We start from the raw sequence: 12,897 nt of genomic DNA on the forward strand, positions 1-12,897 counted from the left end.
CTGCAGCCACTAGTGGGCCACGGCCCATTTAGAACCAAGCCATGCAGGCAGTAGATGAATGCACGTCTGCGCGTGCATCTCCACTTGCGCGAACGGCAGGCACTTTTGCTCACGTGCAAAGCTCCATTTGTTTATATTGTTTTTTTCATTTTTGGAAATTATGTTCTAAAGCAATAGCTTTCCCCCCTCCCCTTCTCAGATTCCACGAACTCAGGGATATTCTCTGTTTTGTCCGTAAAGCCTGCAGATACCTAATTTGCTGAGCTGGCGAGAAAAAAGAGATTATGCAAGGAACGAACTGTTGCTATCTCTGTGGGAGAAGCCAGTGGGAGGAGCCAGGGCCTCCGGCTCTCCTGTAAACTGATCTTTAGTTGAGTTGCGTTCTGTCGTAAACATTCATTGCTTCTCTCTTGTTCCGAGAAAGATCTTTAACTGCAATGGCTGAGAATCCGTGGGAAAAACTGTTGTCTTTCCAGTCTTTTCAAAGCAAGCTACCTTCGGGTGCTACTTATGGTTATGGTGGAGAGGATCTGCAAAGATTGTGCCAGAGAGAGTTTCCCAGACTAGGAGGTAACCTGACGTGGTGGAGGTGGCAGCAGAAAGATTGGGAAAAATAATGGGGCAGGGAAGAGGAAAGTATTCTGATTTTGCGGTTGCTGCTGTGTGAGCAGTTACCATACTAAGTATGACTCCAAGGTTTTGAAGAAGAAAATAATATATTTCCATGTTTATTTTAAAGAAGAAACCAAGTGAATGAGAAAGGGTGATCAAACAGTAAATTTCAATCTGTCCTTACATTTGAGTCTGAAAAGAAAGGAACTGTTCAGTCAAAATAATTTTCACCTCTTGAGCTTTGTTACTCTGGGGTAGTAATATTAGCAACTGATTTCCCTCCTGTCTCTTGCTCCATTTCATTAAGACTGAGCAAATGAAAGAGTACTTTACATCACTGGGTCTAATGTCTGGCAGGACAACCTAAATGGATTCATCTTTGGCAGATGGTTGATCACCTTTTCCTTAAACATTGAGTAGTTAATCTTTGTTTTGTTATCTTCACTGAAGAATTAGTTTACTATTATACCTCTCTTTTATTAGGAACTATCTCATTTGCTAATACTGGATAGCTTGGCTAGAAGAAATCTTTCCTTCTAAGGAGGGAAGTACCACCTGCCATTTTTGGGCCTCATACAGGCATAGCCCCTGTTTTTATGATCTCTTAGAGACTCTTGTAAATTTTTTAACTCCCAAATAATAAAGTTTTCCACCCAAGATTTTAAATAGATATGCTGCCTAAGCAAGGTAGGCCATGTTTTATATTTCAGCTTCCTAATTCTTTGGATAGGTATGTTTGCTAAAATTGATGGGGAAAAGCCCAAAACAATTTGGAGGACACCAGCCTTCAGGAGTCTTGCAGAAAAAGAGGAAGTTGGAGTTTAAAAAAGAGAAAGATGGTCTTGCAGGAAAGGGGAGTTCCCATGTTGTTTTCCAGCCTACATTGCAGTACTTTAGTAAAGAGATGACTGTTTACAGATTAGATTTATAATAAAACTGTTCTCCCTCATTCATGAGTTTTATGTGGTGGTACCTACCAGTAACTTTCCAAAAGGTTATCAACAGTGTCTCCTATCCTTTTGTTATAGTACAAAACTATTACGGTAAGTAGGGGGAAAGTCACAATGCAACATTTTGCAGTTCTGACTAGGAAACTACCTGCTTGAAGCACAGTAGGAGGCATCCAAGAGAAACTTTGTGATTTGTTGGGAATGCCCCTCCTTTTTCTATCATGTTACAGTACATGATTTCCTGATTGCACATTATTTTTGCAGGGCGTATGTTTAAAGTAGTTTGCCTTTTTCCATATATTTTGCGGTTTCTTGTTTTTGTATCTTAATTATGCTTAATTATGCTGCCCAAACTAAGTTCAGCTTTAAATTTTCTGAAGTTCATCTATCATACACAAATACAATGAGTTACTTAAATTGAGTATATTGACATATATTTCTTTTTTTCTTTCACCATATGTAAAGTTTCGGTATTAGAGAAAAAAGTAAAGGCTATGGTCTGATGTTTGAGGAAGAATCTGAACTTCCGTTGAGGCACAAATTTCAGAGCCAACAATCATGTTAGTATTTTAGAAAAATGTATCTGAGGCTGACTCAGTGAATTCTTAAGAGACAGGACTGAGTTGTCTGCTAAGAGTAAATTGCAAAAATTACTATTGTGAATTCTAGTAAACAGAGGTATTAGCAGTCCAACTTTGTACCTATTTTATTGGGAAAGAAGATGAGCTGTATTAGGGTACAATGTTGTAGATGTTATTTGTTAATTGTTGAGAATGAATAATGGTATTATTTTGTGCTAGAGTAAGTATAACTCACTATTAAAATGATTAGAGACAGACGTTTAACTGCTTTTAGATATATGTTGACAGTACTATTGTTCTGAGCCTGATTTGATTATTCAGAAAACGTTACTTTCAAGATGCTACTTGATGCTACCTGATTCAGCTCTAAGTCTCTTATGTAGTTAGAGTCTTGCTTCTGTTCATTGCTTGAAAAAGTTACGCTAAGCTGTTTTTATTTGTTTTGGTTCAGTACCATGGTATGAAAGTAGCATCTGCAAAGCAATAGGAGTCACAAAGAAGTTTTATTTTATTTATTAAATTTGTTTCACATCTCACCATGGGGCTACTCTGGGCAGCTTATAACAGTAAAATGTAAAATTATAAAGAATGTAAATATAATAATAGTAAAAACAAGGAAACAATAAAAACAAGGAAAAAACAGAATAGGAATTAAAAGATGGTGGGGAGGGAGCAGGATGGATGGGGGGAGGTGTCTGCCATTAGTCTAATAGCTATTTCCAATGTTGTACTTTCCCATTGGGTCTCCAGGCCAACTAGCAGCCTAGGCCTTTGGACACTTATGGAAGAGTGCGAGCAAATCTGTCGTGGGGGGAGAGGCTGTTCCAAAGGACTGTGAACAATGGCAGAGAAGGTTTTTCTGGACTCCGCCTGCTGGAGTTCCTTGATGGGATCCTTAGCAGGCCGTTGCTGGCACAAGTGGGAGGGGGGCTGACCTAGTGGATGAGATGGTTTATCAGGTAACCTTGACCCATGCCATGGTGTCAGAATCCATTTATATTTCATTTCTAACTATCTCCTCTGATCTAAAACCAAATCCCACCTTTCCCTAGATTCTGCCATACCCCCAAGGGGGAAGGGGATACGCATGTGGATTTTATTGTTTTCACTTCCTCTATTAACCACGATGTAAGCTTTTGTTTGTTTGCCTTTGTGTCTGCTATCCATTACAATGTAACAAATTTCCTCCTATACTATGCATCTCTCTGAACTTCTTCTCCGTTATGGGCAGCTAGGAAAAGTGGGGGGGGGGAAGATACAGACCTCCGGGATCTGGTTTATTTCTCCATCCTCAAAAGGAGGTGTGAAGAGCTGTAAAATGATCATGCTGCAAACAGAACTGGATTGATGATATGTTCCCTTTCCCACGATGGACTTACCACCTGGGGACTGGATGGTCTGAACCGCCCGGATGGACTGTGGGGTGGGATTTGCTTAGGGACACTTTAAAATATCGATCTGTAAGGGAATCCCTCAGATCCTGTCTATTATGCCTGTTATCTCTTATTCTTAATAAAAGTCCCTGAGTTCGTGGAATCTGAGAACATAATTTCCATGAGGAAGATATAATGTTTGTAGTGACCCCAGGCACGGAATGCCCAATGATCTTAGGGCTGGAATGTCCATGAACTGCACTGGCTACCTATTTGCTTTTGGGTACAGTTCAAAGAGTTGGTTATGGTGCTTAAAGTCCTCCATGTGTCAGGACTTACTTCAAGCCCACATCTTAAGAAAGCAGAACTCTTGGAAACAGTTTCTTCCAAGCAGGGACTTTTATTAAGAGTAGGAGATAGCAGGCATAATAGACAGGATCTTTCTTCCCTTAGACTGCCCCCAAAGACTGTTCATATTGCTGCACTCTGCGGTAGCTGAAGCTTCCCAATACATTTCAGGGATAGCTCCACATAGAGCATATTGGTGGTAGTCCAGGCAAGAGATTATTATGGCTTGAGTGTGTGTAGGGTATCCTGATCCAGGAAAGGCCGCAGCTGGTATACAAACCAAAGTTGTGCAAAGGTCCTCCTAGCCATGGCTACCAGCTGTATTTTGAGTAGGAGTTGCAAGTCCAGAAGAACACCTAAGTTTCAAACTGGGTCTGAACAGGGTCATGGAATCCATCCAGAATTAAAGATGTCAAAGACCTGAATCTTGAAGCTCCATGCACCCAAAGCCACTTGGTTTTGCCAGGATTCTTGATAAGTTAAAAAAATGTGGGATTGACAGGATTGACAGGATCACCACCAGATGGATTTGTAACTGGCTGACAAAACTGTACTCAACAAGTAGTCCTTAATGGTACTACATCTACATGGAGGGAAATAAGCAGTGGGGTACCACAAGGTTCTGTCTTAGGCCTAGTACTATTCATTATTTCATAAATGACTTAGATGAGGAATAGAAGGGGATCTCATCAAATTTGCAGATAGCACCAAGCTGTCAGGAATAGTCAACATCCCAGAAGACAAGCTCAGAATCCAGAAAGATCTTGACAGACAGGCCCTATCCAATAAAATGATATTTAATGTGGAGAAAAGCAAGGTTTTACACTTGGGCAGGAAAAACCAAAGGTACAAGTACAGATTAGGTGAAACCTGGCTCAAAAACAAAAACTGTGAGAGGGTCCTTGGAGGCCTAACGGATGATCACTTAAATTCAGAGGTGTACGGCAGCAGCCAAAAAGCTAATACAAGGCTTGGTTGTATAAACACAGGCATAGAATCAAGTCACATGAAATATTAGTACTGCTTTATGAAGCCTTAGTAAGGCCACATCTGGAATACTGCATATAGTTTTGGTTACCACATTACAAAAAAGATGTTGAGACTTTTTAAACTAAACAACGATACAGAACATCACTGTCCCTGGCAATCTAAACATCACTGTCCCTGGCAATCTAAGAAAATAGGGGAACTTAGGCACCACACAAGTTATGTAGCAAGTAAACACAGGGTCAGTCATAAAGGACTCAAATGTCTGTACACCAATGCGCAGAGTATGAACAGTAAGCAGGGTGAACTAGAAATTCAAGTAAATGAGGGCGGATATGATATTGTTGCCATTACAGAAACATGGTGGGACGAAACCCACAAATGGAACACACAACTAGAGGGATTTAAATTATTTAAAAGAAATAGACTAAACAAAAGAGGAGGTGGAGTTGCTCTCTATATAAGAAATAACTATCTCTACAGAAATAGAGCACAACAATGATGAAAACTGTAAACTTGAATGTATTTGGGTCAATATAAAAGGGGGAAAAATGACATTGCCATAGTTGTATACTATAGGCCGCCCAACTAAACAGAGGAAATAGATGAACTTTTTGCTAGTCAGTTAACTAAGGTATGTAGGAAGCGCATCTCAATAGTAATGGGGGACTTTAATTACCCTGATATCAACTGGGAGACAAATTCTGCACCAAGTGGAAGATCTAACAGATTCCTGACAAACCTAGCAGACAACTTTCTCTCCCAAAAAATAGAGAAGGGAACTAGTGGATTAGCCATATTGGATTTAATTCTCACTAACAGAGATGAAATGATAGAAAGTGTCAAAGCCACAGGAACCTTGGGGGGAAGTGACCATGCAATATTGGAATTCAACATTATGGAAGCACAAGCAATAGAATACAGCCAAACTAGAATCTTGGACTTTAAAAGAGCTAATTTCAATAAACTTGGGAATAATTCCATGGATGAGAATCCTAAAGGGGAAAACAACTCAAGAAGCTTGGGAAATTTTGAAAAGTGAGATAATAAAGGCCCAGTCTAGCACAATACCAACAAGGAAGAAAAATAACAGCTTTCAAAAGAAACCAGCATGGCTGCATAAAGAACTCTGATAAACTGAAAGATAAAAAGGACAAGTATAAGAAGTGGAAAGAGGGGCACATAACTAAGGCAGAATATCAGCAAATAGCCCGTGCCTGCAAAGATGAAGTGAGGGAAGCTAAGGCTCAAAATGAACTAAGGCTTGCGACCAAAGTCAAAAATAACAAAAAATGCTTCTTTCAACATATAAGAAAGAAAAAAGTTAAGGAAATGATTGGTCCATTAGTGGGGGAAAGTGGCAAGAAGGTGACAAGCAACAGGGAGAAAGCAGAACTATTTAACTCATTTTTTGCATCTGTCTTTACACAAAGGGAAAAAACAGTCCAACCTACCAAAACCAGTGCCATAAAAAACAGAATAGAAACGCAAGTTAAGATAGGCAAGAAAATGGTAAGTGAGCACCTGTCCAGCCTAGACGAGTTCAAATCACCAGGACCAGATGGATTACACCCCGAGGTTCTCAAGGAACTGGCAGACGTGATCTCAGAACCACTGAACTATATTTTTCAAAGATCCTGGAGCACTGGGGAACTACCAGAGGACTGGAAGAGAGCTGATGTAGTTCCCATCTTCAAAAAAGGGAAAAAGGGAAAAAAATAGATCCAGGAAACTACAGACCTATCAGCCTGACCTCAATACCTGGGAAGATTCTGGAAAAGATAATCAAACAACAAATCAGCGAACACCTTGATGCGAACAAAGTTATCACTAAAAGCCAACATGGGTTTGTCAAAAACAGATCATGCCAGACAAAACTTATTGCATTCTTTGACCAAGTGACAAAGCTAGTGGACCAGAGGAATGCTGTAGATATAATTTACTTGGATTTCAGTAAGGCATTTGATAAAGTAGATCACAACCTACTACTTGATAAGATAGAAAAATGTGGGTTAGATAACATCACCACCAGATGGATTCGTAGCTGGCTGACAGGCCGTACTCAGCGTGTGGTCCTCAATGGAACCGCATCTACATGGAAGGAAGTGTGTAGTGGGGTGCCCCAGGGCTCTGTTCTGGGCCCAGTGCTCTTCAACATCTTCATCAATGATTTGGATGAGGGGATAGATGGGGAACTCATCAAATTTGCAGATGACACCAAGCTGGCAGGAATAGCCAATACTCTAGAAGATAGGCTTAAGATACAGGAGGATCTGGACAGACTCGAACACTGGGCACTATCTAACAAAATGAAATTCAATTGTGAAAAATGTAAGGTTCTGCATTTAGGCAGGAAAAATCAAATGCACAGGTATAGTATAGGTCACGGGTCGGCAACCCGCGGCTCCGGAGCCGCATGCGGCTCTTTGAGCCATCTCCTGCAGCTCCCAGTCGCCTGGTGTGCGCGCACCTCTCCGAACGGGTGGAGGTGCGCGCGCAGCTCTCCAAACCTTCAAGGTGGCGCTCGGCCCAGAGAAGCGGGAACTGGAGGGGCCACGATTTCCCCTCCAGAGGAAGAAGGCGCTGGATGCGGCCGGCCCCGCGGGGAAGGGGGAGCGGCGGCGGGGGGGACGGAAAAGTCGCAGAAACGGCAGGAGAGATGCTGACTGGCGGCGGCCGCGGAGGGGGGAGGGAGGGAAGGGTGACCGGGCGGGGGAGGGGGGGTGAGCCAGAAGGAAAAGGGAAACTCATCCCGCAGAGCGGTTGCGAAAAGAGGGAGGAGATAAGCCAGCCCGGTACCTGGATCCGCTTCCTGTGTCTCCTCCACTCTGCCATGATGTCCCCGTTTGGTCTCCTGGTGACGTGGAGCTGAGCCGGAAAAGGGGGAGGTAGAGACCGAGGGAGGGAGGGACGGAGGGAAGGAGGGAGGAAGAAAGAGAGAGAGAGAGACGGAGCCAGCGTCAGCCAGCGGGCTCACGAGGGGCAGCAACCTCGCGAGAGGCCGCGTGCAAGCCATTAGGTAAGGCGCGCGAGCCCTTGGGGAGGCAGGGTGGGAGCGCGGTCCGGCCACTGGGCTTCCTTTCCCTCTTGTCCGCATCGCTGCAAGGAATTGCGTTGTTTGGGGACGGCGACGCTCGCCCATTCACACGCTGTCCAAACGCTGGTCATTTGCTGCGGGGCTCCCGCTTGGAAGGGAAGGGAAGGTGCGGTGAAGAGGCCGGGCTTCCTTCGGGGGGCCTTTCATTCCTGTACAAGGGGGAAGGGGAATTCTCTGTGCTTTTGTGTGTGCGTGTGTGTGTGTGTGTGTGTGGCCCATCTGCAAAGCTGCCGAGGAAGGAGAAGCGGGATACTGGTTGGGTGGGGGAGCGGCAAAAGCGGGTGGGGGGAGAGAGAGAGAGAGAAACGGCTCCGCCTTTGGTTCCCCCTCCTAAAGCACAGGGGCGCTAGAGAAAGTTTGGAGTTGGGTAAGGAAGCGCAAAATTCAGGAAGGAAAGCGGGGCGGCGGGCGAACGGGAGAACCGGGAGCATTGGGGGGGCAGAGTTGAGCGATTACTGTCTCGCTACTAAAACGAGGGCCGGCCACTCCGCTGGGACGAGCGTGCCTGTCCTGCTCCCTTTCTCTTCCAAGCGGCGCTGCTCAGCGGAGACGGCGACGACGACCTCGGGGTCACAGCCTAGGAATGCTAAGAATGCGGGGCGGCCGCCGGCAGTGGAAGGCAGGAAACATCGGGGCTTGAGGTCTCGCTTTCCCCCCCTCTTCCTCCCTCTCTCGTGCTTTACATACACACACACACACACACGCACACAAAAGCACAGAGAGTTCCCCTTCCCCCTTGTACAGGAATGAAAGGCCCCCCGAAGGAAGCCCGGAGACCTGCCGCGTTGACGAACACGGGAGCTGTGCAAACGGGATGGTGGCGGTTTGGAGAGTGCGCGCGCACCTCTCCCAAGGACGGCGGCGGCTTTCTGACGCCTCCGGCTGGAATCGCTCCCATTAGCAGCAGCGCCAGGAGCATCCGCCGGGGCAAACGAGGGGAAGGGCGGCTCCCCCAGCCTCGCAGATCCTCGGGAGCGGCAAGGACCGGGTTTCTGCTCGGAGGGAGTGGGGAGTGCAGCTCGCACGGTCTGGCTTCGTCCTCTGGCCCGGCCCAAATGCCGCCTCTCTCACCCCCTGCGCCGGGGCCAGGGGCCAGGCTGGGCACGCGAGGCGTTGTTCCCCTCCTGCAGGGCAGCCGCGGAGCAGACAAAGAAGGGAGGGACGTGCTCCCTCCTTCTGTCCCCCTCCGGAAAAGCGGGCGGGGGGCGGGCTTCCTGGCCGGGCTTCTTTGGGATGCTGGCGCCTGAACAAAGGGCGGGAGCCACGCAAGGTGGGCTGCAGCAACTCGCTTCTCTGCCCCGCCTCCAGGCAAGCAGGGCTTCGTCCCCTGCCTCTCTGGACCTGCTCGCGGCGCTCCGACCCTCCCACTTTTAAAAGCCGCTGTTCTTAGAAAAGCCTCCATCGCCCCCTCCCCCCTGCGCGCGCCGGCCTGGCCCCGTTTGACGAACGCGGCAGGTCTCCGGACGGGACGGCGCGCACCTCTCCAAAGGGGAGACCCGTCACCGTGCAGGTGCCTCCCATTTTGCGCATGCGCAAAATGTTTTTGTGCATGCGCGTGAGTGGACGCACGCGCGCACACTTTTTGCGGCTCCCACTTTTTTGTTTGTGTGACGGAACCGGTTCTGAGTGGCTCTTTTCCTTTTTCTGGTTGCCGACCCCTGGTATAGGTGGTACCATGCTCGATAGTAGTAACTGAGAGGGATCTCGGAGTCCTAGTGGACAATCACTTAAATATGAGCCAGCAGTGTGCTGCAGCTGCCAAAAAAGCCAACACAGTGCTAGGCTGCATTAACAGAGGGATAGAATCAAGATCACGTGAAGTACTAATACCACTTTACAATGCCTTGGTAAGGCTACACCTGGAATACTGCATCCAGTTTTGGTCACCATGATGTAAAGAAGATGTCGAGACTCTAGAAAGAGTACAGAGAAGAGCAACAAAGATGATTGGGGGAATGGAGGCTAAAACATATAGGGAACGGTTGCTGGAATTGGGTATGTGTAGTTTAATGAAGAGAAGGGTGAGGGGTGACATGATAGCAGTGTTCCAATATCTCAGGGGCTGCCACAAAGAAGAGGGAGCCAGGCTGTTCTCCAGAGCACCTGAGAGCAGGACAAGAAGCAATGGATGGAAACTAGTCAAGGAGAGAAGCAACCTAGAACTAAGGAGAAATTTCCTGACAGTTAGAACAATTAATCAGTGGAACAACCTACCTCCAGAAGTGGTGAATGGTCCAACACTGGAAGTTTTTAAGAAGAGACTGGACAGCCATTTGTCTGAAATGGTATAGGGTTTCCTGCCTTAGCAGGGGGTTGGACCTCTTTCACGTACATCTTGCATTATCCTAAATTTTACTCTTGGTCTTTTCCCTGCCCAAACAAATTTATTAATACCTTTCTGCCATTCTTCCAAATTTGAATCTTTTTTGAGTATAGGTATCATTTGAAACAAAAATAAAAATTTTGGTAAAACATTCATTTTCACTGCTGCAATTCTTCCCAATAAAGACCATTGTAATTTTTTCCAACTATCTAACTCTTTTTGTATTTTTAACCATAACAATTCATAATTATTTTTATATAGTTTCGCATTTGAAACTGAAAGACATACCCCCAAATATTTAATCTTTTTAACTATTTCAAATCCTGTTAATTTTTCTAGGACTACCTTTTGTTCCGTAGTCATATTTTTAGGCAATATTTTAGTTTTTTGCGTATTTATCTTAAATCCAGAAACTTTTCCATATAACAATATTATCTCCATCAGGTCTACAACCGACTGAGTCGGTTGACTTAATGTAATAACCAAGTCATCTGCAAACACTCTCAATCTATAATCTTGATCTGTTATGTTAATTCCCTTAATTTTATTTGAATCACGTATCTTAATAATATTTCCAGTGTTAAAACAAACAACAAAGGTGACAACGGGCACCCCTGTCTTGTACCCTTTTCAATATTACATGCTTCTGTCAAACTACCATTAACTATTATTTGAGCTGTTTGCTTCTGATATATTGCTCTAATAGTTTGCAAAAACCCATCCCCAAACTCCATCTTCTCTAATACTTTAAATAAAAATTGCCAATTCAATTGATCAAAGGCCTTTCCAAAAAGATCAGCGCTGCAGAGACCTGGTTATTTTTCTCCAAAAATTCCAATAAATCTATAATATGTCTCACATTATTTTTCAATTAACAAAGTAATTGCTTCCTTCACCCTCTTATCAGATGGGTTCAAAATTAGAGCCTTCTCTTTCCTCTTGATTTCCTCCTCTAACTCTTTACGCTTGTATTCCAATCTACATCTATATTTATTATTCAAATATATTAACACTCCTCTCATATAGGCTTTACTTGCATCCCAAACCATTTCAATAGGAGTACCCTTATACATATTTATATTAAAAAATTCTTTCATCTGTTTTTTACATTCATCCACATTTTCTTGATATCTAAACAAATTTTCATTTAATCTCCAAGACCTCCTATCTTTCCTCTCATCCAATTCCAACCATACTGGACTATGATCTTGTGTTGGACAGATCTTAATCTTCAAAACCCTAGAAAAAAGATCATAAGAATCTTGAAGCCATGAAAACCTCTGCCGTAAATGGGCAAGATGGTCCCAACACTTTCATCACTTTGATTTCACTATCCATTACCTCCCTGGGGGAAAGAACATTTTAGCAGACACATTGTCCAGACTACCACAATATAACATCAAGAAAGCAGAAGTGATTAAACCATTTTTACATCCTCATCAACTTGCAGCTCCTGTAACCATCAGGGCCCAGTCAAGACCTGTGGCTCCTATTGGAAAAACTTTGTTGCAGGACTTTAAAACTGTGTTAGAGACCGATGCGTGGTTTCGGAACCATAATAACCTTTGTGTGGGGTTTTTTTGAAAAGTTTTTTATTAGTTTTTATAAGGTTAAAGGAGAGGGTAAGGGAATGGGGGTTTGGGATAGGGTAGAGGAAAGGTTGGGGGAGAGGGTTGGGGTTTCCCCCAATAACATTCAATATTTGGCAAACAGTGTATTGTCTGGGTAAATATACATAAATAAAGGTAATAAAGCTAATAATAACAATGATAGGTATAATAGATTATCAAAAACAATACTAAATTTTCAATGTATGGTATCATTCTTACTCAAATAAATTCAAAATTGCATATCACATTCCTTTCTCTCTAACTCGCTTATCTAACCATTGATAGAATTTGTTCCAAGTTCTATAGTAAACTGAATGTTCTTTCTCTTTAATCTTTAAAGTTAATCTGCAATGTTCTGCAAACCATAATGACAGCTGTCATAGGCCGCATTTACGCGGCCGCACTGACAGCTGTCAAATCTGACACATGCGCAGACGCGTCTCCCTTGTCCTTCCTGCCGACAAACCACCTGGCGACGAAGGTGGGATCCCGGTACTAGCTGAAGCCACGGGCCAGGAGTGTTGCTGTCCGGTCAACCGCTGAAGTCACTTGCTAAGTCACTGACCGGACAAGCCAACCTACCAGGCGCCCAAGTACCGCGGACCCGGAATGGCAGCCCTAGGACACATAAGGGAGTTCGACGTCCGGCACCCTGAAGGATGGGAGTCGCATTTGGGCCAGGTTGAGGGGTACCTCCTTGTAAATAAGATCACGGAGGACCGCCACAAGGCCGCCGCGCTCCTATGCCTGAGCGGGCCAGCGGTGTACGATATCGCCGTTGGCCTCTGCAGCCCGGACCCGGTCACTACCATTCCGTTTGCCGAGCTCACGGACCGCCTCAGCAAACACTTCGTGCCAAGGCGGTCCGAACTATATTGGCGGCTCTCGTTCGCCCGACGGAAGCAGCAGCCGGGTGAAACCACCACCGCTTTCATCGCGACCGTCAGGCACGCCGCCCGCAAATGCCATTTCCCCGACCTGGAGGACCGGATCCGCGATCAAGTTATCGCCGGTCT

At 44.9% G+C, this 12,897-nt stretch overlaps 1 protein-coding gene across 1 annotated transcript in view; it reads left to right on the forward strand.

Annotated features, from left to right (window-relative positions):
* Nucleotides 1-437: 437 nt before the first annotated feature.
* MOCOS (molybdenum cofactor sulfurase) overlaps nt 438-12,897 on the forward strand; it is a gene marked incomplete at its 5' end in the record, with an annotated part of 151,329 nt that continues 138,869 nt past the window's right edge. The window contains one exon of the mRNA XM_081343490.1: nt 438-570. Coding sequence (XP_081199616.1) covers nt 438-570 — 133 coding nt within the window. The remainder of the gene's footprint in view (nt 571-12,897) is intronic.

Source organism: Vipera berus (genome assembly GCF_964194415.1).
Source record: "Vipera berus genome assembly, chromosome: Z".
In the NCBI taxonomy this organism is placed as follows: domain Eukaryota; kingdom Metazoa; phylum Chordata; class Lepidosauria; order Squamata; family Viperidae; genus Vipera; species Vipera berus.